At 46.9% G+C, this 26,787-nt stretch overlaps 1 protein-coding gene across 1 annotated transcript in view; it reads right to left on the bottom strand.

The window, feature by feature from the left end:
- The window catches only part of LOC115144843 (voltage-dependent calcium channel subunit alpha-2/delta-4-like), a 91,041-nt gene extending 70,107 nt beyond the window's left edge, over positions 1–20,934 (bottom strand). Inside the window, exons 1-7 of the mRNA XM_065003024.1 lie at positions 19,730–20,934; positions 4,381–4,462; positions 2,925–3,041; positions 2,620–2,679; positions 2,167–2,329; positions 1,810–1,941; positions 123–183 (exon numbers count right to left, since the gene is read on the bottom strand). Coding sequence (XP_064859096.1) covers positions 123–183; positions 1,810–1,941; positions 2,167–2,329; positions 2,620–2,679; positions 2,925–3,041; positions 4,381–4,462; positions 19,730–20,211 — 1,097 coding nt within the window. The 5' untranslated portion in view covers positions 20,212–20,934. The remainder of the gene's footprint in view (positions 1–122; positions 184–1,809; positions 1,942–2,166; positions 2,330–2,619; positions 2,680–2,924; positions 3,042–4,380; positions 4,463–19,729) is intronic.
- Positions 20,935–26,787: the final 5,853 nt, after the last annotated feature.

Here is a 26,787-nt window from a genome sequence, read left to right as displayed (position 1 = left end):
ATTGATTGATTGATGTCTTAGTGTCTAGCTCCTCCCCTTATCACATTGATACCAGGAATTGTCTTACTCTGGTCAAGGTCGATGCCACCCAGAGGCTACTAGTAGATTTACTAATAGCTTACCAGTTACGGTTCCTGCAGTCAAACGCAGCCACACCATTCGAATCTGGAGTCCATTTGATACCTGTATAAAAAATACAGTCACACCATCTCTACAGTGAGTAAACAGCATGGCATCCATTAAAATCCTACAACATTATACTGAAGTCGACATCTTACAGCCTCCCGAGTGGCATAGTGGTCTAAGGCACTGCATGAGGCGTCAATACAGACCCGGGTTTGATCCCAGGCTGTGTTAAACCCGGCTGCGACCGGGAGACCCATGAGGTGGTGCACAATTGTCCCAGCGTCGTTAGGGTAGGGTTTGGCTGGCTGGGATGTCCCTGTCCCATCGCGCTCTAGCAATTCCTGTGGCAGCCCGGGCACATGCATGCTGGCACAGTTTCCAGTTGTATGGTGTTTCCTCCAACACATTGGTGTGGCTGGCTACCTGGGTTAAGTGACCAGTGTGTCAATAAGCAGTGCGCCTTGGCAGGGTCATGTTTTGGAGGATGCACAGTTCTCAACCTTTGCCTCTCCCGAGTCCGTACGGGAGTTGCAGTCATGGGACAAGACTGTAACTACCAATTGGGAGTAAAAACAAATACAGTTGACATCTTAAAACAGATGGTATTTTATGGTTTATTTTTGATAGTATGCTTTTTGTTTTGCTGTGCTATATTTTCTGTTATGCTATGCTCTGGATTTATACACTATTATATCATAGCACTGTTGAATGCTCATTTTTGATTGGCTTGAAGGGCATTCTAGAGTGTGCATTATTTCCCTATAACGCATGGTGTAACTGAATGACTATGAAGTTCATTCTTACATGTTCTATGTTTGTCTTGCTTTTGAAAGCAAAACTCGAAATGAAAACATTATTGGCATTGTTGAATTAGAATTAATAAAAAAAAAGCAAGATAGGATGATGGTTTGGTTAGCTAAGGTAGCAAGTCTGTTTTCTTGGTTATCATAGCAACTACTGTAGCTATCTAGCTAGCTAGTAAACTTGTCACATTTCTACTGGCAAATTAATACATTTCTAGCAACAAATATGTTAATTCATAGCCATAGTATGAAAGGAATAATCAACTCAGGGCTCTATGTATTCTCTGGAAAATAACGCAACTCCGTGGAAGGTTAGTTCCACGACGCTAAGGAATCGTGGAACACACGTTCCACATCATGCATTATCTTCCAGAGAAGGCATAGCCCATCGTTGATTATCCCTTATTAACCAAACTTTTCAATACACTACTCTGTGTTGCTATCAGTTGTATGGAGCTTACTGAGGGCTCCAAACATGATAGTTCTTTGCTTAGTCCTTTTATTTATTTATTTTTATCTAGGCATGTCAGTTATGAACACATTTTTATTTACAATAACAGCCTAGGAACAGTGAGTTAACTGCCTTGTTCAGGGGCAAAACAACAGATTTGTACCCTATCAGCTCAGGGATTTGATCTAGCAACCTTTCGGTTACTGGCCCAACGCTCTAAGCACTAGGCTACCTGCCGCCCTTTACAGTGGAGGCTGGTGGAAGGAGCTATAGGAGGACAGGCTCATTGTAATGCCTGGAATGGAATAAATGGAACGGAGTCAAACGTGGCTTTCATATATTTGATACCGTTCCAATTATTCCATTCCAGCCAATACAATGAGCCTGTCCTTCTATAGCTCTTCCCACCAGTCTCCTCAGGTCTTTTACCAGGGTAGATTCTGAAGAATCCCGAGGAGCTGCCAAAGTACTGCCAGGTGAGGGTGGGGTCTTTCTGGAAGTTGTTCATGAACACGTCATTCAGAGCCTCCGACCAGTAGATTCCATTGAGGATGTAGGCATCTTTACACAGAGGAGAAAGAGAGAGCAGCAAATGAGTGGGATGGAAAGTGTGACATTACATATAGTAACGGTCACCTGTTTCACTTTAAAGGATGACTAAGCCACACCTAACCCAATTGTCATGCTAATCTCTCATTGGATTCAAAATATGTATTTCATGCATAGATAAGTTAGGATCTGGACCCAAGGGCCTGAAAACAATTGTTTGAACTTCATCACACACACCTTTGTTGTAGACGTTGGTTGGAACCTGTACGTCACTCTGCAGTGTGTTGACTGGCAGGTTGTTGAAATGCTTGTTCTTCTCCAGTGGAAACTCACCACCCAGCTCTATGAAGTTACCATCTTCATCTGCTGTGTTCACCAGCATGGAGTTATAGTAGTCAAACTGGAGAAGGACAGCATTGGAACGGTGGAAAAGTTAGATTCATATTCATCAACTATCATTGGAGAATTGTTGTAAGTCGAGTAACATTAGAAGTGTACAGCCTATATTCTATCTGAAAAAGGCTTCTGCTCATGGTATTGTGTGTTTTTGTGGTCATCAAAATGTGCATGATGGTTAGGCATTTCATTTTCTCTATTGTGGTACTGTGGCAAAGGGTTGTGATAATCATATTAGCAGTACTTTGATAAATCTGAGATCTCATATTCCCACAGACAGATAGAATGACAAACCTCTAGCGTTTTGTTGAAGTCGTGGTACAAATCTGCATCCTCCGCAGACTCAGCCAACCTCTAAGGAGAAAATGAAGATATTTATTTAAAGACTTTTCTAAAATCGCCAGCCTAACCACAACACACACGGTAACAGTTCTTCTGGTGGTAACTTAAAGATGCTGTAGCAGGCGACATCAACTGGTGACCCGATGGCCAAACCTGGTCCGCAAGGTCATCTAATGTGTTCTAGGTTGTCTTAGTTAAAAGTAAGAAAAAAAAACACTTGGCCTGAGAGAGACCTCTGACCTCTAACCTCTACTCACCTTAACTGACTTCATCTTGGACCCCAGCATTCTCTCCATGTCCTCTGCAAAGTCCCTCACTTGATCTCTCCCATCGATGTCCACTATCTTAATAATGGATTCCACATCTTTGAGTTTCTGAAAAGAGCACGGGAGGAGATATTCAACAACGCCTTCTACTATGATAAATGTAATACCTTCGATCATCTGCTTTCCATTTTTGTACAGGAAATAAAATAAAGCTAATGTTTTATTGTCATACTACATGTATAATTTTCTCTCTTAGAACTGATTGATTGAGATAAGTTAAGTGTGAGCCATTAGTTCAAGCCATTTGAGATACCTGTAAATAAGCAGAGTCCAAACAAAGCCAGGGGAGTCCTCTGGATTTAGTTTAATTTTAGGCCTTAATTACTCGATTAAGTCACTCACTAATCCCAATTAATCCAAGCAACCCATATACTGAAGGCTGAAGGCTTCCTACGGTGTATACTGAGGTTAATAGAGCAGTCTTGTGTGAATAGCTCTGGTGGGGAGAGAGTTCAACCATGCTGGATACCGATGTTTTTACTCAGGCAATTCACAGGCACAATTACACTGGGCACAGACTAGTTTTTAGATTTGGTTGAGTTGTCAACTAATGTGAATTCAATGTGAAATCAACAAAATATGTCACAAGGACATTGGATTTAGGTTCAAAGTTGGGTGGAAAAAAATACAAAATACCATTACGTTGATTACTTTTTGCTAATTCAATTAATTTCCCACGTTGATTCAATGTCATCACATAGATTTTTGGGGGTGAAAACAATGTTGATTCAACCAGGTTTTTCCCAGTGGGATGAGTCCACAATGATCACCATTATGTCAGGAATATCAGATATTGAGGTAGACATGTAACATAGACTACATCCCCATACCATTAAATAGTAGTCATAGTAATGGAATAATTAGTGTAGAGACAAAGAAAACAAACAAACATTCTTAAAACAGGATTGGAACATTACTATATGAAACAAGTACAGGACATAACATCCCGATGATCGTTATGGTAAAGTGTTCCTGATCCTGTTAGTAGCCTAGCTGCCCTGTGGCCTGTGTGTCTCTGTCTGCTGCCCGGGGCCACTAACTGTGCCAAGTCTCTCCCTGACCTGATCTGACCAACGCAACCTAAGGGGTGAGGAAGCCCTTTAGATAGAGTGTGAACACCTGGCTCTGGCACCAACATCACACTCACTGACTTGGTGGACATAATGAGATTACGGGTAGCAGGTGGTGATAGAGGAGAATATGGGACGCCACAGGAGGTTAAGACACGTGGTGAGACAAGTAAACGAATGGGGCGGATGGTCATCAGTGTAACGCTATGGACCATCTCAGATGTAAATGGGAAATAATGAGTGGTTTTTCTTTTGGTGAAAAGACTATGTTGCAAATTGTGATTGTAGTTTGTCTAACAAAAAGCCACATATTTTACCTTTTGTAGAATGTTAGCTCCAGAGTATCTTGTGGTAGTCTCGCGTAGTTGCACTGAAAGGATATTAGCCCAAAACTGGACCCTGAAATAGACACAGAGCGAGAGAGAGATTGGTGATGAGGGATACTAGATAATCTATCATCCCGTCCATGACAGAATATAATCACCAAGATGTTTTGGCCTTGCTGTCTACATGACGTTCAAAACCCAGACAGGATCCATGTGCCAAAAAAGTCCATGAATATCACAACCGTAATAACAATTTGTTTATTAATCCAAATAGACAGTAGATGGTTCCAGGTGTCCTTTAAGCACATGATGGGATTTTAAGGCACTTCTCTGTATATCAACAGACAGACAGAAAAATGGTGTTGTACTGAAATTGAATAGAATGCTGTGGGATGTTATTGGTTTGCTCCTCATAACCCCCCTAATTGTTCTTTCCTTCATCATTCTACACACAATATCCTGTAATGACAAAGCAAAAACAGATTTTTAGAAATGTTTGCAAATGTATAACAAAATAAAAAAAACAGAAATATCACATTTACATAAGTATTCAGACGCTTTACTCAGTGCCTTGTGGAAGCACCTTTGGCAGCGATTACAGCCTCAAGTCTTCATGGGTATGACTCTTGGGTGTGAAGCTTTGTCCCATTCTTCTTTGCAGATCCTCTCAAGCGCTGTCAGGTTGGATGGGGAGCGTCGCTGCACAGTTATTTTTAGGTCTCTCCAGAGATGTTCCATCGGGTTGAAGTCCGGGCTCTGGCTGGGCCACTCAAGGACACTCAGAAGCCCCGTAGCCACTCCTGCTTTGTCTTGGCTGTGTGGTTAGGGTCGTTGTCCTGTTGGAAGGTGAATCTTCGCCCCAGTCTGAGGTCCTGAGCACTCTGGAGCAGGTTTCATCAAGGATCTCTCTGTACCTTGCTCTGTTCATATTTCCCTCCATCCAAACTTCTTCCATTTAAGAATGATAGAGGCCACTGTGTTCTTGGGGACCTTCAATTATGCAGATATTTTTTGGTACCCTTCCGCAGATCTGTGCCTCAACACAATCCTGTCTCGGAGCTCTACGGACAATTCCTTCGACATCATGGCTTGGTTTTTGCTCTGACATGCGCTGTCAACTGTGGGACCTTATGTAGACAGGTGTGTGCTTTCCAAATCATCCATTGAATTTACCACAGTTGGACTCTAATGAAGTTGTAGAAAATGTCTCAAGGATGATAAATGGAAACAGGATGCACCTGAGCTCAATTTCGAGTCTCATAGCAAAGGGTCTGAATACTTATGTAAATAAGGTATTTCTGTTTTTATTTTTAATACATTTGCAAATTTCTAAAAATCTGTTTCCACTTTGTCATTATGGGGTATTGTGTGTAGATTGGTTAAATAGAACAAATTCTCATCCATTTTAGAATAAGGCTGTAACGTAACAAAATGTGGAAAAGGGGAAGTGGTCTGAATACTTTCTGAACCCACTGTACAGGTAAGTGAATATTATCCATGAACTGCATACTAGAGCTGGGATGACAAACTGAAAATGATCAACACCATCATTGCCGATCACTTATCGCAGGCATTTTGCTGATATCCTTCATTACAAAAGTAGCCTATACTAGAGAAATGTGTAGTTTGAAATGAAATAAGTTTGCTAAAATGGGTGATAGTCAATGGGATAATTGATGGCTACAAACATCAAACTAGTAGTAGTAGTTTAAAGGATAATAAAAAAAACTGTGGTGCACATTGTTATAATTTATCGTTAACGCGTCAATTCAGGCCTCAGTGGTAACCTGTATTGGAAACCACACAAAAGCATCAGTTAATGATAATACAAGGTAAAGAAGTATAGGACATGGGTGCAATGGCAGGTACTGTACCGTTGGAATTGGAGTCAAGGCCTACCTACTGTATAGTATAAAGCTTAGTGATGAACAGGAGCGGCTTTAGAGGTTAAGTTCATTAGGATTCCCATTAGGTACTGCACATGCGGCAGCTACTCTTCCTGGGGTCCACATAAAACATACACATACATTACAAAGTACAGAAGAGTTAAAGACAAGAGCAACATAAGATATTACTTAAAATAAAAAATAAAAAATATAAATAAGAGTTATATTGAAAAGACAGCAAGTGACAACAAAAAATACTATTTACACACTATTCACACACACACACATATATATATATATATTGATATTGTTATATACAATAGAGTTAAATTAGAGCTTTACAGAGAGGAGAGACGCTGTGATCCAGGATGACATGGCTCTATACATAACTGAGAAAAGCATTCAATCTATTTTTGGTTTCGGTACCATGAAAAAACCCAAAGTGGCATGTCTGGTGGGGTATGTATGTCTGTTTGAAGTGTATGCAGTACACGTCCTGGTAATCCGTCTGGCCCTGCGGCCTTGTGAATGTTGGCCCGTTTAAAGGTCTTACTCACATCGGCTGCGGAGAGCATTATCAAACAGTCTTCTGGAACAGCTGGTCTTCTCATGCATGCTTCAGTGTTACTTGCCTCGAAGCGACCATAGAAGAAGTTTAGCTCATCTGGTAGGCTCGTGTCATTGTGTTTTCCTTTGTTGTCTGTAATGGCTTGCAAGCCCTGCCACATCCGACGAGCATCAGAGACGGTGTAGTAAGATTCGATCTTTGTCCTGTATTGAAGCTTTGCCTGTTTGATGGTTCGTCAGAGGGCATAGCGGGATTTTTTTTAAGCTTCCGGGTTAGAGTCCCGCTCCTTGAAAGTTGCAGCTCTAGCCTTTAGTTCAGTGCGGATGCTGCCTGTAATCTATGGCTTCTGGTTGGGGTATGTACGTACGGTCACTGTGGGGACGATATCATCGATGCACTTATTGATGAAGCCAATGACTGATGTGGTGTACTCCTCAATGCCATCGGAGGAATCCCGGAACATATTCCACTCTGTGCTAGCAAAACAGTCCTGTAGCTTAGCATCTGCTTCATCTGACTTTTTTATTGATCTAGTCACTGGTGCTTTCTGCTTTAATTTTTGCTTGTAAGCAGGTAACAGGAGGATAGAATTATGGTCAGATCTCCAAATAGAGGGTGAGGGAGAGCTTTGTATGCTTCTCTATGTGTGGAGTAAAGGTGGCCTAGAGTTCTTTACCCTCTGGTTGCACATTTAACATGCTGATAGAAATTTGGTAAAACAGATTTAAGTTTCCCTGCATTAAAGTCCCCGGCTAGTAGGAGCGCCGCCTCTGGATGAGCGTTTTCTTGTTTGCTTATGGCGGAATACAGCTTATTCAATGCTGTCTTAGTGCCAGCCTCTGACTGTGTTGGTATGTAATCAGCTACAAAGAATACAGATGAAAATTCTCTCGGTAGGTAGTGTGGTCTACAGCTTGTCATGAGATTCTCTACCTCAGGCGAGCAATAGCTCGAGACTTCCTTAGATATCGTGCACCAGCTGTTGACCACTGCCCCTTGTCTTACCAGACGCCGCTGTTCTATCCTGCCGGTACATCGTATAACCAACCAGCTGTATGTTGATGTTGTTGTCGTTCAACCACGACTCGGTGAAACATAAGATATTACAGTTTTAAATGTCCCGTTGGTAGTTTAATCTTTCGCCTAACTCAACGATTTTATTGTCCAATGATTGCACGTTTGCTAGCAGAATGGAGGGAAGTGGGGGTTTATTCGATCGCCTGTGAATTCTCAGATATCAGCCGGACCTTCGGCCCCTATTTCTCCACGTCCTCTTCACGCAGATCAGGGGGATCTGGGCCTGTTCCCGAGGAAGCAGCGTATCCTTCACGTTGGGCTCGTCCGAGTCGTGAAAGGAAAAAGAGGATTCTGCTAGTCCGTGGTGAGTAATTGCAATCCTGATGTCTAGAAGTTATTTTCGGTCATAAGAGACGGTAGCGGCAACATTATGTACAAAAAAAGTACAAAAATAAGTTAGAAACAACCAGAGTCTGAACAACTAGTACAGTTGATCTTCATGTCAAAAACGTAAAACACATTTTTTATAAAAGACGTTCGCCACAACAACTTTGTCAATATGACTTGGCCATGATAACTGCCATTGTGTAGTGGATAAACTAGCTGGCCCACTCTGGCCTAACAGGGCCCTGGGGCACTGGAGCCAGCAGACTTGGCCAGACTGGCAGAGGAGTTAGAAGTTGGGCTGGGCTGGGAGAGCTAGCTTGATCTAGAATATGAAGGCCAGCAGTCAGATATTAGAGCAGACTGGATCTGTGCAGCCTGGGCTAGGAGCTGGGTGTTGTAGGAACCTGTGGCGCGGCACATCCCCCAAAGTGACTCTTATCAACTGTATGCAGGGATGCCTTTGTGTTGTCTTAGGAATGCTGCATTATCTCACCAACACCCATTCTGTCACACCTCTGTGATGCAGAGGTTCTGTCGTCTTTACATCCCATAGGTCTGATATTTGATTGGAGGTTAACTCAACAGTAATGCTATTGGTCAACAACTCATCACTGCTTTTACCTATTCACTACCAAGGCCAAGGCATGCATACTTCAGGAGAGTCTGGGTCTGGGTCAGTCTAGATTCAGTTGTGAAACAAATGCTGCCAGCATCCACTGAAAATCAATCATTAACTTTCTCTCTCTCCTCGATCTCTCCCTGACCCCCTCCATGACTCTCTCTTCTTTGTTCCTGACCTGTGCTGGTGAGATACCTACACTGTCTGTCTTTCTCTCTCTCTCTCCACCCCAGGGACTCTTGGAGCATGGCCTTTCAGGCTAGGACTTCTCTCTTTCTCTTTCTCCCTTTCTGATCATGCCTAGAGTAATGCATTGTAATGTTTGTTAATGTTTTGTCATTTAAGCTTTGTGCCTTGTATTTGATTTGATTCATTTTACAATGTTATTAAATATCTGCCTTCAGTATTCCACTCACAGACCAATTCTTGCTAGTCAGCGTCAACTCATTGCCTAACGCTTGCTTGCATATTTGAATTCTCTTAATGGAGTCAGATAAACATTTGAATAGGATAATTGCATAGTATTATCACAGGCTACAGGTGAACACTCGAGACGTGTAGTCCACTTGTCATTCCAATCTCCTTTGCATTAGCGTAGCCTCTTGTGTAGCCTGTCAACTATGTGTCTGTCTATCCCTGTTCTCTCCTCTCTGCACAGACCATACAAACGCTCCACACCGCGTGGCCGCGGCCACCCTAATCTGGTGGTCCCAGCGCGCACGACCCACGTGGAGTTCCAGGTCTCCGGTAGCCTCTGGAACTGCCGATCTGCGGCCAACAAGGCAGAGTTCATCTCAGCCTATGCCTCCCTCCAGTCCCTCGACTTCTTGGCACTGACGGAAACATGGATCACCACAGACAACACTGCTACTCCTACTGCTCTCTCTTCGTCTGCCCACGTGTTCTCGCACACCCCGAGAGCTTCTGGTCAGCGGGGTGGTGGCACCGGGATCCTCATCTCTCCCAAGTGGTCATTCTCTCTTTCTCCCCTTACCCATCTGTCTATCGCCTCCTTTGAATTCCATGCTGTCACAGTTACCAGCCCTTTCAAGCTTAACATCCTTATCATTTATCGCCCTCCAGGTTCCCTCGGAGAGTTCATCAATGAGCTTGATGCCTTGATAAGCTCCTTTCCTGAGGACGGCTCACCTCTCACAGTTCTGGGCGACTTTAACCTCCCCACGTCTATCTTTGACTCATTCCTCTCTGCCTCCTTCTTTCCACTCCTCTCCTCTTTTGACCTCACCCTCTCACCTTCCCCCCTACTCACAAGGCAGGAAATACGCTCGACCTCATCTTTACTAGATGCTGTTCTTCCACTAACCTCATTGCAACTCCCCTCCAAGTCTCCGACCACTACCTTGTATCCTTCTCCCTCTCGCTCTCATCCAACACTTCCCACACTGCCCCTACTCGGATGGTATCGCCGTCCCAACCTTCGCTCTCTCTACCCCGCTACTCTCTCCTCTTCCATCCTATCATCTCTTCCCTCTGCTCAAACCTTCTCCAACCTATCTCCTGATTCTGCCTCCTCAACCCTCCTCTCCTCCCTTTCTGCATCCTTTGACTCTCTATGTCCCCTATCCTCCAGGCCGGCTCGGTCCTCCCCTCCCGCTCCGTGGCTCAACGACTCATTGCGAGCTCACAGAACAGGGCTCCGGGCAGCCGAGCGGAAATGGAGGAAAACTCGCCTCCTGCGGACCTGACATCCTTTCACTCCCTCCTCTCTACATTTTCCTCTTCTCTCTCTGCTGCTAAAGCCACTTTCTACCACTCTAAATTCCAAGCATCTGCCTCTAACCCTAGGAAGCTCTTTGCAACCTTCTCCTCCCTCCTGAATCCTCCTCCCCCCTCCTCCCTCTCTGCAGATGACTTCGTCAACCATTTTGAAAAGAAGGTCGACGACATCCGATCCTCGTTTGCTAAGTCAAACGACACCGCTGGTTCTGCTCACACTGCCCTACCCTGTGCTCTGACCTCTTTCTCCCCCTCTCTCCAGATGAAATCTCGCGTCTTGTGACGGCCGGCCGCCCAACAACCTGCCCGCTTGACCCTATCCCCTCCTCTCTTCTCCAGACCATTTCCGGAGACCTTCTCCCCTACCTCACCTCGCTCATCAACTCATCCCTGACCGCTGGCTACGTCCCTTCCGTCTTCAAGAGAGCGAGAGTTGCACCCCTTCTGAAAAAACCTACACTCGATCCCTCCGATGTCAACAACTACAGACCAGTATCCCTTCTTTCTTTTCTCTCCAAAACTCTTGAACGTGCCGTCCTTGGCCAGCTCTCCCGCTATCTCTCTCAGAATGACCTTCTTGATCCAAATCAGTCAGGTTTCAAGACTAGTCATTCAACTGAGACTGCTCTTCTCTGTATCACGGAGGCGCTCCGCACTGCTAAAGCTAACTCTCTCTCCTCTGCTCTCATCCTTCTAGACCTATCGGCTGCCTTCGATACTGTGAACCATCAGATCCTCCTCTCCACCCTCTCCGAGTTGGGCATCTCCGGCGCGGCCCACGCTTGGATTGCGTCCTACCTGACAGGTCGCTCCTACCAGGTGGCGTGGCGAGAATCCGTCTCCACACCACGTGCTCTCACCACTGGTGTCCCCAGGGCTCTGTTCTAGGCCCTCTCCTATTCTCGCTATACACCAAGTCACTTGGCTCTGTCATAACCTCACATGGTCTCTCCTATCATTGCTATGCAGACGACACACAATTAATCTTCTCCTTTCCCCCTTCTGATGATCAGGTGGCGAATCGCATCTCTGCATGTCTGGCAGACATATCAGTGTGGATGACGGATCACCACCTCAAGCTGAACCTCGGCAAGACGGAGCTGCTCTTCCTCCCGGGAAGGACTGCCCGTTCCATGATCTCGCCATCACGGTTGACAACTCCATTGTGTCCTCCTCCCAGAGCGCTAAGAACCTTGGCGTGATCCTGGACAACACCCTGTCGTTCTCAACTAACATCAAGGCGGTGGCCCGTTCCTGTAGGTTCATGCTCTACAACATCCGCAGAGTACGACCCTGCCTCACACAGGAAGCGGCGCAGGTCCTAATCCAGGCACTCGTCATCTCCCGTCTGGATTACTGCAACTCGCTGTTGGCTGGGCTCCCTGCCTGTGCCATTAAACCCCTACAACTCATCCAGAACGCCGCAGCCCGTCTGGTGTTCAACCTTCCCAAGTTCTCTCACGTCACTCCGCTCCTCCGCTCTCTCCACTGGCTTCCAGTTGAAGCTCGCATCCGCTACAAGACCATGGTGCTTGCCTACGGAGCTGTGAGGGGAACGGCACCTCAGTACCTCCAGGCTATGATCAGGCCCTACACCCAAACAAGGGCACTGCGTTCATCCACCTCTGGCCTGCTCGCCTCCCTACCACTGAGGAAGTACAGTTCCCGCTCAGCCCAGTCAAAACTGTTCGCTGCTCTGGCCCCCCAATGGTGGAACAAACTCCCTCACGACGCCAGGACAGCGGAGTCAATCACCACCTTCCGGAGACACCTGAAACCCCACCTCTTTAAGGAATACCTAGGATAGGATAAAGTAATCCCTCTCACCCCCCTTAAAATATTTAGATGCACTACTGTTCCACTGGATGTCATAAGGTGAATGCACCAAGTAAATGTAAATGTGAGGTATATATGGTATATAATATACATATGATACATATTCCCTCACTACAAAGTGGGCTGGGAGCTGCAGGTGGTGCAGCCTGCAGGCTATAGAGCCCAAACAGACACAGTCAGGATTATGGCACTATGGCTCAGCTCAGGATAATGCTGTATATAGGATCAGATATAGGATCAGATATAGGATCAACTGATGGGCTTAAAGGGTCCCAGCGGGACACATACATACTGCACATTGTCGTTACACAGCAGTGTTGTGTATTCATTTGTGTGAGTGACTGTGCGTTTGTGTGCATCTGTGTGTGTGTGTGTGTCTGGCTGTGTGAGCAATATCAAAGCAGATTTGTGTAACCAAAGATATAACATATTGTTAACATTCTGTCCCAAATCAAGCAACGCTCATTCAGACTACTACAGTCGTGCTGAGGCTTCAGGCGGTGATGGACCCAGCAGGGTGCAGGTTAACACACAGGAGGTTCCTCTGACTACACACTCCAATCTGCACGACCATCTGTGTGGGCCTCTGTGTGTGTATGTGTGTGTGTATATATGTGTGTACGTGTACATACTATATATATAGTCAAATCAAATCAAATGTTATTTGTCACATACACATGGTTAGCAGATGTTAATGCGAGTGTAGCGAAATGCTTGTGCTTCTAGTTCCGACAATGCAGTAATAACCAACAAGTAATCTAGCTAACAATTCCAAAACTACTACCTTATAGACACAAGTGTAAGGGGATAAAGAATATGTACATAAAGATATATGAATGAGTGATGGTACAGAGCGGCATAGGCAAGATACAGTAGATGGTATTGAGTACAGTATATACATATGAGATGAGTATGTAAACAAAGTGGCATAGTTAAATTAAAGTGGCTAGTGATACATGTATTACATAAAGATGCAGTAGATGATATAGAGTACAGTATATACGTATACATATGAGATGAATAATGTAGGGTATGTAAACATTATATTAGGTAGCATTGTTTAAAGTGGCTAGTGATATATTTTACATAATTTCCCATCAATTCCCATTATTAAAGTGGCTGGAGTTGAGTCAGTGTGTTGGCAGCAGCCACTCAATGTTAGTGATGGCTGTTTAACAGTCTGATGGCCTTGAGATAGAAGCTGTTTTTCAGTTTCTCGGTCCCAGCTTTGATGCACCTGTACTGACCTCGCCTTCTGGATGATAGCGGGGTGAACAGGCAGTGGCTCGTTGTGGTTGTTGTCCTTGATGATCTTTATGGCCTTCCTGTGACATCGGGTGGTGTAGGTGTCCTGGAGGGCAGGTAGTTTGCCCCCGGTGATGCGTTGTGCAGACCTCACTACCCTCTGGAGAGCCTTACGGTTGTGTGCGCAGCAGTTGCCGTACCAGGCGGTGATACAGCCCGACAGGATGCTCTCGATTGTGCATCTGTAGAAGTTTGTGAGTGCTTTTGGTGACAAGCCAAATTTCTTCAGCCTCCTGAGGTTGAAGAGGCGCTGCTGCGCCTTCTTCACGATGCTGTCTGTGTGGGTGGACCAATTCAGTTTGTCTGTGATGTGTACGCCGAGGAACTTAAAACTTACTACCCTCTCCACTACTGTTCCATCGATGTGGATAGGGGGGTGTTCCCTCTGCTGTTTCCTGAAGTCCACAATCATCTCCTTAGTTTTGTTGACGTTGAGTGTGAGGTTATTTTCCTGACACCACACTCCGAGGGCCCTCACCTCCTCCCTGTAGGCGGTCTCGTCCTTGTTGGTAATCAAGCCTACCACTGTTGTGTCGTCCGCAAACTTGATGATTGAGTTGGAGGCGTGCGTGGCCACACATTCGTGGATGAACAGGGAGTACAGGAGAGGGCTCAGAACGCACCCTTGTGGGGCCCCAGTGTTGAGGATCAGCGGGGTGGAGATGTTGTTACCTACCCTCATCACCTGGGGGCGGCCCGTCAGGAAGTCCAGTACCCAGTTGCACAGGGCGGGGTCGAGACCCAGGGTCTCGAGCTTAATGACGAGCTTGGAGGGCACTATGGTGTTAAATGCTGAGCTGTAGTCGATGAACAGCATTCTCACATAGGTATTCCTCTTGTCCAGATGGGTTAGGGCAGTGTGCAGTGTGGTTGAGATTGCATCGTCTGTGGACCTATTTGGGCGGTAAGCAAATTGGAGTGGGTCTAGGGTGTCAGGTAGGGTGGAGGTGATATGGTCCTTGACTAGTCTCTCAAAGCACTTCATGATGACGGAAGTGAGTGCTAGTCGTTTAGCTCAGTTACCTTAGCTTTCTTGGGAACAGGAACAATGGTGGCCCTCTTGAAGCATGTGGGAACAACAGACTGGGATAGGGATTGATTGAATATGTCCGTAAACACACCAGCCAGCTGGTCTGCGCATGCTCTGAGGGCGCGGCTGGGGATGCCGTCTGGGCCTGCAGCCTTGCGAGGGTTGACACGTTTAAATGTTTTCCTCACGTCGGCTGCAGTGAAGGAGAGTCCGCATGTTTTGGTTGCGGGCCGTGTCAGTGGCACTGTATTGTCCTCAAAGCGGGCAAAAAAGTTATTTAGTCTGCCTGGGAGCAAGACGTCCTGGTCCGTGACGGGGCTGGTTTTCTTTTTGTAATCTGTGATTGACTGTAGACCTTGCCACATACCTCTTGTGTCTGAGCCGTTGAATTGAGATTCTACTTTGTCTCTATACTGACGCTTAGCTTGTTTGATTGCCTTGCAGAGGGAATAGCTACACTGTTTGTATTCGGTCATGTTTCCGGTCACCTTGCCCTGATTAAAAGCAGTGGTTAGCGCTTTCAGTTTCACGCGAATGCTGCCATCAATCCACGGTTTCTGGTTTGGGAATGTTTTAATCGTTGCTATGGGAACGACATCTTCAACGCACGTTCTAATGAACTCGCTCACCGAATCAGCGTATTCGTCAATGTTGTTGTTTGATGCAATACGAAACATATCCCAGTCCACGTGATGGAAGCAGTCTTGGAGTGTGGAATCAGATTGGTTGGACCAGCGTTGAACAGACCTCAGCGCGGGAGCTTCTTGTTTTAGTTTCTGTCTGTAGGCGGGGATCAACAAAATGGAGTCGTGGTCAGCTTTTCCGAAAGGAGAGCGGGGCAGGGCCTTATATGCGTCGCGGAAGTTAGAATAGCAATGATCCAAGGTTTTTCCAGCCCTGGTTGCGCAATCGATATGCTGATACAATTTAGGGAGTCTTGTTTTCAGATTAGCCTTGTTAAAATCCCCAGCTACAATGAATGTAGCCTCAGGATATATGGATTCCAGTTTGCAAAGAGTCAAATAAAGTTCGTTCAGAGCCATCGATGTGTCTGCTTGGGGGGGAATATATTCGGCTGTGATTATAATCGAAGAGAATTCCCTTGGTAGATAATGCGGTCGACATTTGATTGTGAGGAATTCTAAATCAGGTGAACAGAAGGACTTGAGTTCCTGTATGTTGTTGTGGCCACACCACGTCTCGTTAACCATGAAGCATACGCCCCCGCCCCTCTTCTTACCAGAAAGATGTTTGTTTCTGTCGGCGCAATGCGTGGAGAAACCAGCTGGCTGCACCGACTCCGATAGCGTCTCTCCAGTGAGCCATGTTTCCGTGAAGCAAAGAACGTTACAGTCTCTGATGTCCCTCTGGAATGCTACCCTTGCTCGGATTTCATCAACCTTGTTGTCAAGACATTGGCGAGAAGAATGCTAGGGAGTGGTGCACGATGTGCCCGTCTCCGGAGCCTGACCAGAAGACCGCTTCGTTTCCCCCTTTTACGAAGTCGTTTTTTTGGGTCGCCGGCTGGGATTCATTCCGTTGTCCTGGGTGAAAGGCAGAACACAGGATCCGCTTCGCGAAAGTCATATTCTTGGTTGTACTGATGGTGAGTTGACGCTGCTCTTATATTCAGTAGTTCTTCTCGACTGTATGTAATGAAACCTAAGATGACCTGGGGTACCAATGTAAGAAATAACACGTAAAAAAAAAAAAAAACTGCATAGTTTCCTAGGAACAAAAAACTGCATAGTTTCTCTGTCGGCGCTACAGTAGGCTCTCTGTATAAGTGGAGGTATTATACTGCTCAGCGGTGGTCAGTCATTCAGTCATTATGCGTGTGTGTGTGTGTGTGTATCACAGCACCAGCCCGGATAACATGTTATCCTGCAGTGTCTTGCAGATAACAGTGGTCAACTTCCTGCTGCATGACTGACCACCGCTGCATGACTGACCACCGCTGCATGACTGACCACCGCTGCATGACTGACCACCGCTGACTGACTGACCACCGCTGCATGACTGACCACCGCTGCATGACTGACCACCGCTGCATGACTGACCACCGCTGACTGACTGACCACCGCTGCATGACTGACCACCGCTGCATGACTGACCACCGCTGCATGACTGACCACCGCTGACTGACTGACCACCGCTGACTGACTGACCACCGCTGAATGACTGACCACCGCTGCATGACTGACCACCGCTGACTGACTGACCACCGCTGCATGACTGACCACTGCTGCATGACTGACCACCGCTGCATGACTGACCACCGCTGAATGACTGACCACCGCTGAATGACTGACCACCGCTGACTGACTGACCACCGCTGAATGACTGACCACTGCTGAATGACTGACCACTGACCACTGCTGAATGACTGACCACTGCTGAATGACTGACCACTGCTGAATGACTGACCACCGCTGCATGACTGACCACCGCTGACTGACTGACCACTGCTGAATGACTGACCATTGCTGACTGGGTTTCCGGTGGTAGACAAAAAAAACACGATTCTCAGTGCCAAAGACGATGACATCCTATGCCAAATGTTGCCTGATGGGAACTAAGATTAGTAAAGTTATCAAATTCTCATACATAAACAGTTCAGAAGTAGCTGGTCAAGTATATTTTATCTGTGACACACTGGTGTGAAAACCAGTAGAGCCTAATTATCGTTATTTTATTGTGTTTCTTATTTTTTTAGTTTATTTTCGTAAATATTTTCTTAACTCTATTTTCTTAAAACTGCATTGTTGGTTAAAGGCTTGTAAGCATTTCACGGTAAGGTCTACAACACCTGTTGTATTTGGCGTATGTGATAAATAAAATTGTATTTGATTTTGCTGTTGGGAACTTTGAAGAGCGCGATAGCTTTGGGTTAATCAGTATGATTTTCGACCTGACTCAAGTAAATGTATGTAAGATCAGGAGAATATCTCGTTTGTCCAGCGCCAGTTCTGTAATAGCCTACAAATACAATCTACAGAATCCCAGACAAGCACAGAACAGCCAGCTCTCCCCATTGTGCCTAGGGGATATAGTGATGCACTTTACCACAAAGACAAGTCTAGACTATTCCCACATGGGAAATATAATGTAGCGAACCACTGGACAAACACTCCATCACATCAGCACACTAAGTGACCTGATGATGAGGTTTGTTCTCTTCCAGCTGAGTAAAACTGTGGCTGATTTCCACAAGAGGAGAAAATCTGGATTTTGAAAGCAAGAGGGGGAAAAAATCAGGGCTTTGTCACAATCACATCAAATCATGTTGTGCGACTGGCCTGGATGCCCGCTGGCTCTGTCCCCTAATGTGGTGGGATGAGAGATGAGTGTGGACACAGGGCCAGGCAGGCAGAGAGCAAAGGGCAAAGTGTGGGACTCAACCGTGATTAATCTCCCAGGCTCATGTGACCTTTTTGAGGGCTGTGGTTTTGGTGACAGTTGGATGGGGTTAAATTATAGCAGAGGGAGAGAAGCGGAGGGAGAGGAGAGAGGAATCAGGGTCAATGTGTAATCAGGCCTTAAAACACACCGAACAGCAGCTGACTGCAAATAAACAACAAGCACCAGCCAGTCAGGCAGTCAGCCAGTCAGGCAGTCTATCAGACAGAACGTATCAGAATAGAGATTCAATCTCCTCCTTATATGCCATTTATCAGACAGTTTAATCCTCCTCTTCTATAACTGGGCTGGATTCTACTGGTCAGACATTTTATCCTCAAACATTTTGCAAGAGCAACACTTGCATTTGTTAGAAGTGAGAAAGTCAGAAGTCACTTGCATCCATCCTCTTTTACTGCTGCTGAACCGTAGTCAGGGTGACAAGATGCTGAGAAAACTACGGAGACCCATCACCATCAACTAGAGGATTGCGACAGACCACATAGATATAGGAGATAGTATGGTGAGAATACCACTGAGCTGAGTGAATTGCTCAGCATAGACTTGTGCCACTTGTGCCTCTAAATTTGGCATGAGCCCTCAGATCCTCAGAAAGTTATACAGCTGCACCATGTAGAGCATCCTGACTGGTTGCATCACCGCCTGGTAGCATCACCGCCTGGTATGGCAACTGCTCACTGGGGCCCAGCTCCCTGCAATCCAGGATCTCTATACCAGGCGGTGTCAGAGGAAGGCACTAATAATTATCAAAGACTCCAGCCTCTCAAGTCACAGACTGTTCTCTCTGCTACCGCACAGCAAGCGATACCGATGCACAAAGTCTGGGACCCCCAAGCCATAAGACTGCTAAATAGTCAGTTAAATATTTAACCAATAGTTACGCAAACTATCTGCATTGACCTTTTTTGCACCAACTCTTTTGACTCATTACATATGCTGCTGTGCCTGGTTATTATCTATCTATCCTGTTGCCTAGTCACTTTGCCCCTACCTACAGGGTTGAAGTATATGTACATACAGCGCCTTCAGGAAGGATTCAGACCCAACGACTTTTTCCACATTTTGTCACATTACAGCCTTATTCTAAAACGGATGAAAATGTTTAATTTCCTCATCAATCTACACACAATATCCCAGACAATTTCATCCGTTTTAGAATAAGGCTGTAACGTAACAAAATGTGGAAAAAGGCAAGGGGTCTGAATACTTTCCGAATGCACCGTATCTACCTCAATTTCTTCATACCTCTACACATGAACTTGGTACTGGTACCCCGCGTCTAAAGCCAAGTTAACATTACTCATTGTGGATTTATTCTTGGTTATTTCTCTAATTTCTCTCTCTCTGCTTTGATGGAAAGGGCCTATAAGTAAGCATTTCACTGTTAGTCTACACCTGTTGTTTACCAAGGATGTGACAAATAACATTGTATTTTATTTGTATTTGACACACAAAGCATCAGTAGGCTATATGAAACGTTAAAGGAGAGACTGTTGGAGGTGAGCACTACTACATAGTTTTAAGGGTCTACTCACGTCTCAGGCGGTATCTTCATCTGAGCGTGAGCAGTGAAGCAGAACCAGCTGAAACACAGGATCCACAGGCCCAGCCTCAGCCCTGTGGGGGTTCCTCTGGGTCCCAGACTCAGCCCTGTGGGGGTTCCTCTGGGTCCCAGCCTCAGCCCTGTGAGGGTTCCTCTGGGTCCCAGCCTCAACCCTGTTGGGGTTCCTCTGGGTCCCAGCCTCAACCCTGTGGGGGTTCCTCTGGGTCCCAGCCTCAACCCTGTGGGGGTTCCTCTGGGTCCCAGCCTCAGCCCTGTGGGGGTTGCTCTGGGTCCCAGCCTCAGCCCTGTGGGGGTTCCTCTGGGACCCAGTCTCAGCCCTGTGGGGGTTCCTCTGGGTCCCAGCCTCAACCCTGTGGGGGTTCCTCTGGGTCCCAGCCTCAACCCTGTGGGGGTTCCTCTGGGTCCCAGCCTGTTTGTTTCTCCACCTGATATGGCTCTGGGTCGTAGTCCCATCCTGCCTGGGTCCAAATGTCGCCTGAGGAGGATATCCGTACGGTTCCGCTGGCTATGGCTCCTCTCCAATATCTCAGTCAGCACACAACAAAACAACAACAACACACTTCAGGATCAGCAAGCCTAAATGAGTCTGCAGGGTTTAGGGTTAAGTTTCCTCATGTCGGCTAAAGGAAGTGGAAGACTCTGACCTTCTTTTTGACTGTGTGACCCAGACTGCTCTTCTCCTCAGTGTGCGTGAATATCCGGTGTCTGGATCCTGTCATCCTCCAACCCTTTCTCTCCTTATTTTATCATCCTCTCAAAACCACAGGTCAATCTCTCCTCTTTACAATCCTAAAGCACCACAACCTGCTCCTGTTGCCTTCTGGTGTTGGAAGATCAGAAGCTATAAAACACTCCAATATGACACAATGAAGAGGCAGTATTTAGATCACTGCGACCTGTCCATCAACCATGACCAAGACATTCCAACAACTATTCAGCAGAAGTTCACCATGCAGTGGTCATTCACGTGGATCTAGAGTGCTGTAGTTCCTATGCGTCCTGCCGGTGAAGGTTCCCCTCCTGGTCCCTGGTAGCCCAGAGCAGATGAAAAGGTTACGCAGAGACCAGACCAGACTGCTGTGCCATCACACTGACAACATCAACGGCCAGATGAAAATATCCAGAGATAGAGGCAGGAGGGACGCATGTAGCAGCCATTGATTTGCCGACGCTGCCTTCTCTGACAGTCACCCAATTTAGGGCATAATCTACTTGGATTAAAACTCCCTACCCCAACCGACAAGGGGATAGGAGAGAGAGAGGAAGGGAGGGGTGGATAGAGGGAGGGAGGGGAGTAGAGAGGAGGGAGGGGAGTGGAGAGGAGGAGGGAGGGGAGGGAGGAGGGAGGGGAGTGGAGAGGAGGAGGGAGGGAGTAGAGAGGAGGGAGGGAGGGGAGTGGAGAGGAGGAGGGAGGGGAGTGGAGAGGAGGAGGGAGGGGAGTAGAGAGGAGGGAGGGAGGGGAGTGGAGAGGAGGAGGGAGGGAGGGGAGTGGAGAGGAGGAGGGAGGGGAGGAGGGAGGGAGTGGAGAGGAGGAGGGAGGGGAGTAGAGAGGAGGGAGGGAGGGGAGTGGAGAGGAGGAGGGAGGGGAGTGGAGAGGAGGAGGGAGGGAGGGAGTGGAGAGCAGGAGGGAGGGGAGGAGGGAGGGGAGTGGAGAGGAGGAGGGAGGGGAGTAGAGAGGAGGGAGGGAGGGGAGTGGAGAGGAGGAGGGAGGGGAGTGGAGAGGAGGAGGGAGGGGAGTAGAGAGGAGGGAGGGAGGGGAGTAGAGAGGAGGAGGGAGGGAGGGATCGAAGCGGAGGATTGGATGAGGGGTTTGTTTTATCTAAAAGGATTATAGTGATTTCTGGAGACAGGCTCTTGTCCATCCAATCAGTGGATGAAGAAAAGCCCCAACAGTTTGTTTTTAGCGAAGGAGATGCTGGACTGTCTGGGACATCTAGCAGAGCCTGATACTCCCCTCCAACATCAACAAAAACAGGCTTGCCAAGCCAGCTCCCGCCCGGCAACTCTGGCACTCTGTTACAGGAGCACCGCTAAGCAGGAATGGAGCAGTACTGCGTGAACACACTCACGCATGCACACACACACACACACACACACACACACGCACACACGCACATCTTTAAATAAACGCATGTTTGTATTTTTGTCTTGATACAACTTTGGAAAGAGTGCTGCAGTGAGGCTAAGTGATAAGGGATGTGCAAGTGGGACATCAACTAGAGGTACTTTAAGACTAATCTCCTTTATAATAATCTATTAGAGGAGAAGAGCACTAAGCTGCTACTCTCCTGACCTAAGGAATCTCATGGTCTCTCATATTCAGAGAGTCTTATGCATGACCTTCAATAGAGAATAGGGTTTTGACTCCATAACGGTTTGGAGCATTTGGCACTAAATCCAAAACGGTCCATTCCTAAAATGACACTTTGAGCTAAACCTATCAACCCATGGCAGTCCTTGGTAGAGACTGAAGTCAAGACAAGCTCTCCCTCTGCTGGCATGTGAGGAAACACGCAGGCGTTTATCTCTGGGAAGGGACACAACACAGAGGGAAAGCAGTACCGTTACTGCAACTTAGTTGACGCAAATACTACTAATTTCTCCTAACATGGTGTTCATTCTGGGGTGATGAGACAGGGGAGAAAGAATGCCACCCACAACAAAAGAGAATATTATTCCAGTTAACTTTCTCAGAAGACTTATTTTAGTCCTGTGCTTTTGGGAGTCAGGACCATTGTGGGTCCCTGTGCAGAGGTCAGGTTTAGTGGCACCCCTGTAGTAACTCACAGTGGCCTGTTTGTCAGGTTGGCAACTGCAGCAACCAGAACCGTGCTCTTTGGCCAATGCACAGCGTGACAGAGGAAATCACCCCCAGTTACATGGATTGTAATCTACGCCCATGCTGGACAACTCCACAGTAAAAGGTGCAGAGTACTCTGCCTAGATTAGCACTTCTACTTGGAGATGCTGTGTGAATATCGGCCCAGCAGCATGCAATTCATCACATTCCATTCTCCTCTCCAAAAGTTGCTTAATATTTCTTCATGCACCTTGCCTGGGAAGCCAGGTAATGATCGTATTTTTCTCCCCTTGAGTCTGCAGCAAGGTCAATTTCATGTCATATTGACCTCACACCCAGAGCCAAATCAGTTAGTCCATTTAGGCCATCAAGAGAGAGTAGTTTCATATGGACCCACAATCACCCAACCATCACATCAAGCTCATCTGATCAAGCTCCACGACTCTTGTAGCTCTCTGATATGGGGGCTTATCCAGCGCTCCCCAGAACAATGCTCCCATTGAGGAGAACAGAGTGGCCCCCGTGTGGCCCTGGCCCTCAGAGACCAGCCAGGGCCAACCAGTGGGGTTTAACAGGCGGCTAATAGGCAGGCGGGGCACGGGCCCCGGGGCCTGATCCATGCAGCTGTCGCCTGGCACACTCCGGCCTCAGGGAGACACGACAGCTTATGTTAGTGCCAAGTAGCCTGCTGCTGTGGAGGGGGTGGTAGGGTACTGCCTGGTGCAGCTCTTTCATCGTGGGTGCATGGAAACAGGGGGAGTGGAGATGATGGATGGATGGATGGATGGATAGACGGTTGGATAGATGAATGGTGTAGTAGTTGCAAGGCCAGACTGCACAGGGAAGGAGGATAGTGTGAGAACTAGGCATAGTTTCAACCCTATGTGAGAGTTGAACAGAGTGGTCTGGTTGGAGGATAGGGGAGAAGACTAGGTCTATGTGAGAGTTGAGCAGAGTGGTCTGTCTGGAGGATAGGGGAGAAGACTAGGTCTATGTGAGAGTTGAGCAGAGTGGTCTGTCTGGAGGATAGGGGAGAAGACTAGGCCTTCCTTAGAGTTGAGCAGAGTGGTCTGTCTGGAGGATAGGGGAGAAGACTAGGCCTTCCTTAGAGTTGAGCAGAGTGGTCTGTCTGGAGGATAGGGGAGAAGACTAGGCCTTCCTTAGAATTGAGCAGAGTAGCCTGTCTGGAGGATAGGGGAGAAGACTAGGCCTTCCTTAGAGTTGAGCAGAGTGGTCTGTCTGGAGGATAGGGGAGAAGACTAGGCCTTCCTTAGAGTTGAGCAGAGTGGTCTGTCTGGAGGATAGGGGAGAAGACTAGGCCTTACTTAGAGTTGAGCAGGTCTACCAGCTTTGTAGTAAATTCACTGTAGTGTTTGCCACAGTAAGCAGGGATCCACTCTTCCCAGAGCTGAGGGGTGTTGAGACGTGGGTAATTACAGATACTAAAATACTGCAGCATGTGTTGGAGCTAGTGGCCGTGCTGCTACAGTACACACACACACACACACACACACACACACACACACACACACACACACACACACACACACACACACACACACACACACACACACACACACACACACACACACACACACACACACTGCGGTAGATAGGGTTACCCTGCTGACAGAGCAGGATGCCTGGCATTACAGCCCAGGAAAAGGCTCTGAGAAGGCCGCCCAAAGGCTCTACAACGACACGGAGCCTCAAATATTCCTGCACAGAGCCTCAAATATTCCTGCACAGAGTCTCAAATATTCCTGCACAGAGCCTCAAATATTCCTGCACAGAGCCTCAAATATTCCTGCACAGAGCCTCAAATATTCCGGCGACACCGCAGAAAAATGATAATAAGTTTGAATGTTGCATGCTGATGCAATTTTGATGGCATGTACTGTTTGAACATGGAGCTCTGTACAGTGCAAGGAATCTGTCACTGTGACCCCCACAGTGACACCAGCAGAGGGTGCTGATATGGGATGTATAGTAGACAGGACAGCCGTTTGCTGTAACCTTAACCCCAACCCTAGACATCACTGTGTTGCATTCTGAAACCATGTTTGAGCAAGTATTAGTATTTATGACACTCTATTTCATGAACGCCACTGTGGGGATACGTTGAAAACAAAGTGGTAAGACACAATGACACTACTATAAGTCTTTGGCTGATCTCGGAGGGGTCCCCCTTTGGAGGAGTCCATCGTGATGATCTCTAAATGGGTTCCTCTCCACAGTCGACTGACTGCATGCCTCCAGATGGGCAGACACTGATCCAACCAGAGAAACAATTTTGCTCTCCAGCTTATGTACTGATGCCTGTGCATATGACATCACCACGCAGTCCAATATCAGGTTGCTCAGAAGTTGAAATATTAATGGCGACATCTGCTTAATTAAACTTCAGAGCCTAATCTTCTGTGCCAAACTGCGGGTGCCGGGATTTAAAAGTCATGCATTCCCCCCCTTTCAAGCAGCCTTTTCTCCCGCTGCTGAAGAACAGTGCTTATCTCACAGTTGGTTTATTATTTATCCCCAGGCATTAGGCCAACAGTTGCCGTTCGTTCTGCCTGTTGCTCCCTCTATCCAGCCCTGTGTCTGTCCACACCTGCAGCTGTCACTTCTGCCTGCTATCGCCACGGTTACTGCAGCACACTCCACCCCCTCCCTCTATGCCAGCCGTCAGCCGAGCACCTTCTGGAGAGAGCCCTAGTCTATAGAGAGTAGAGACCTCCTTCTGGGGAGACGCCTAGTCTATAGAGAGTAGAGACCTCCTTCAGTAGAGACCCCTAGTCTATAGAGAGTAGAGACCTCCTTCAGTAGAGACCCCTAGTCTATAGAGAGTAGAGACCTCATTCTGTAGAGACCCCTAGTCTATAGAGAGTAGAGACCTCCTTCAGTAGAGACCCCTAGTCTATAGAGAGTAGAGACCTCCTTCAGTAGAGATCCCTAGTCTATAGAGAGTAGAGACCTCCTTCAGTAGAGACTCCTAGTCTATAGAGAGTAGAGACCTCCTTCAGTAGATATCCCTAGTCTATAGAGAGTAGAGACCTGCTTCAGTAGAGACCCCTAGTCTATAGAGAGTAGAGACCTCCTTCAGTAGAGACCCCTAGTCTATAGAGAGTAGAAACCTCCTTCTGGAGAAACCCCTAGTCTATAGAGAGTAGAGACCTCCTTCTGTAGAGACCCCTAGTCTATAGAGAGTAGAGACCTCCTTCTGTAGAGACCCTTAGTCTATAGAGAGTAGAGACCTCTTTATGGAGAGACCATGAGCCTATAGAGAGAAGAGACCTCCTTCTGTAGAGACCCCTAGTCTATAGAGAGTAGAGACCTCCTTCAGTAGAGACCCATAGTCTATAGACAGTAGAGACCTCATTCTGTAGAGACCCCTAGTCTATAGAGAGTAGAGACCTCCTCCAGTAGAGACCTCTAGTCTATAGAGAGTAGAGACCTCCTTCAGTAGAGATCCCTAGTCTATAGAGAGTAGAGACCTCCTTCAGTAGAGACCCCCTAGTCTATAGAGAGTAGAGACCTCCTTCTGTAGAGACCCCTAGTCTATAGAGAGTAGAGACCTCCTTCTGTAGAGACCCCTAGTCTATAGAGAGTAGAGACCTCTTTCTGGAGAGACCATGAGCCTATAGAGAGAAGAGACCTCCTTCTGTAGAGAATCCTAGTCTATAGAGAGTAGAGACCTCCTTCAGTAGAGACCCATAGTCTATAGACAGTAGAGACCTCATTCTGTAGAGACCCCTAGTCTATAGAGAGTAGAGACCTCCTTCAGTAGAGACCCCTAGTCTATAGAGAGTAGAGACCTCCTTCCGTAGAGATCCCTAGTCTATAGAGAGTAGAGACCTCCTTCAGTAGAGACCCCTAGTCTATAGAGAGTAGAGACCTCCTTCAGTAGAGACCCCTAGTCGATAGAGAGTAGAGACCTCCTTCTGTAGAGACCTCCTTCTGTAGAGACCTCTAGTCTATAGAGAGTAGAGACCTCCTTCAGTAGAGACCCCTAGTCTATAGAGAGTAGAGACCTCCTTCAGTAGAGACCCCTAGTCTATAGAGAGTAGAGACCTCCTTCAGTAGAGACCCCTAGTCTATAGAGAGCAGAGACCTCCTTCTGTAGAGAGAAGAGACTCCTGGTCTGTAGAGAGAAGAGAATCCTGGTCTGTAGAGAGAAGAGAATCCTGGTCAGTAGAGAGAAGAGAATCCTAGTCTGTAGAGAGAAGAGAATC

The sequence above is a fragment of the Oncorhynchus nerka genome, linkage group LG17, assembly GCF_034236695.1.
Source record: "Oncorhynchus nerka isolate Pitt River linkage group LG17, Oner_Uvic_2.0, whole genome shotgun sequence".
Classification (NCBI taxonomy): domain Eukaryota; kingdom Metazoa; phylum Chordata; class Actinopteri; order Salmoniformes; family Salmonidae; genus Oncorhynchus; species Oncorhynchus nerka.
The sequence above is the reverse complement of the archived record's forward strand: the minus strand, read 5'-3'. Positions and strand labels throughout refer to the sequence as shown.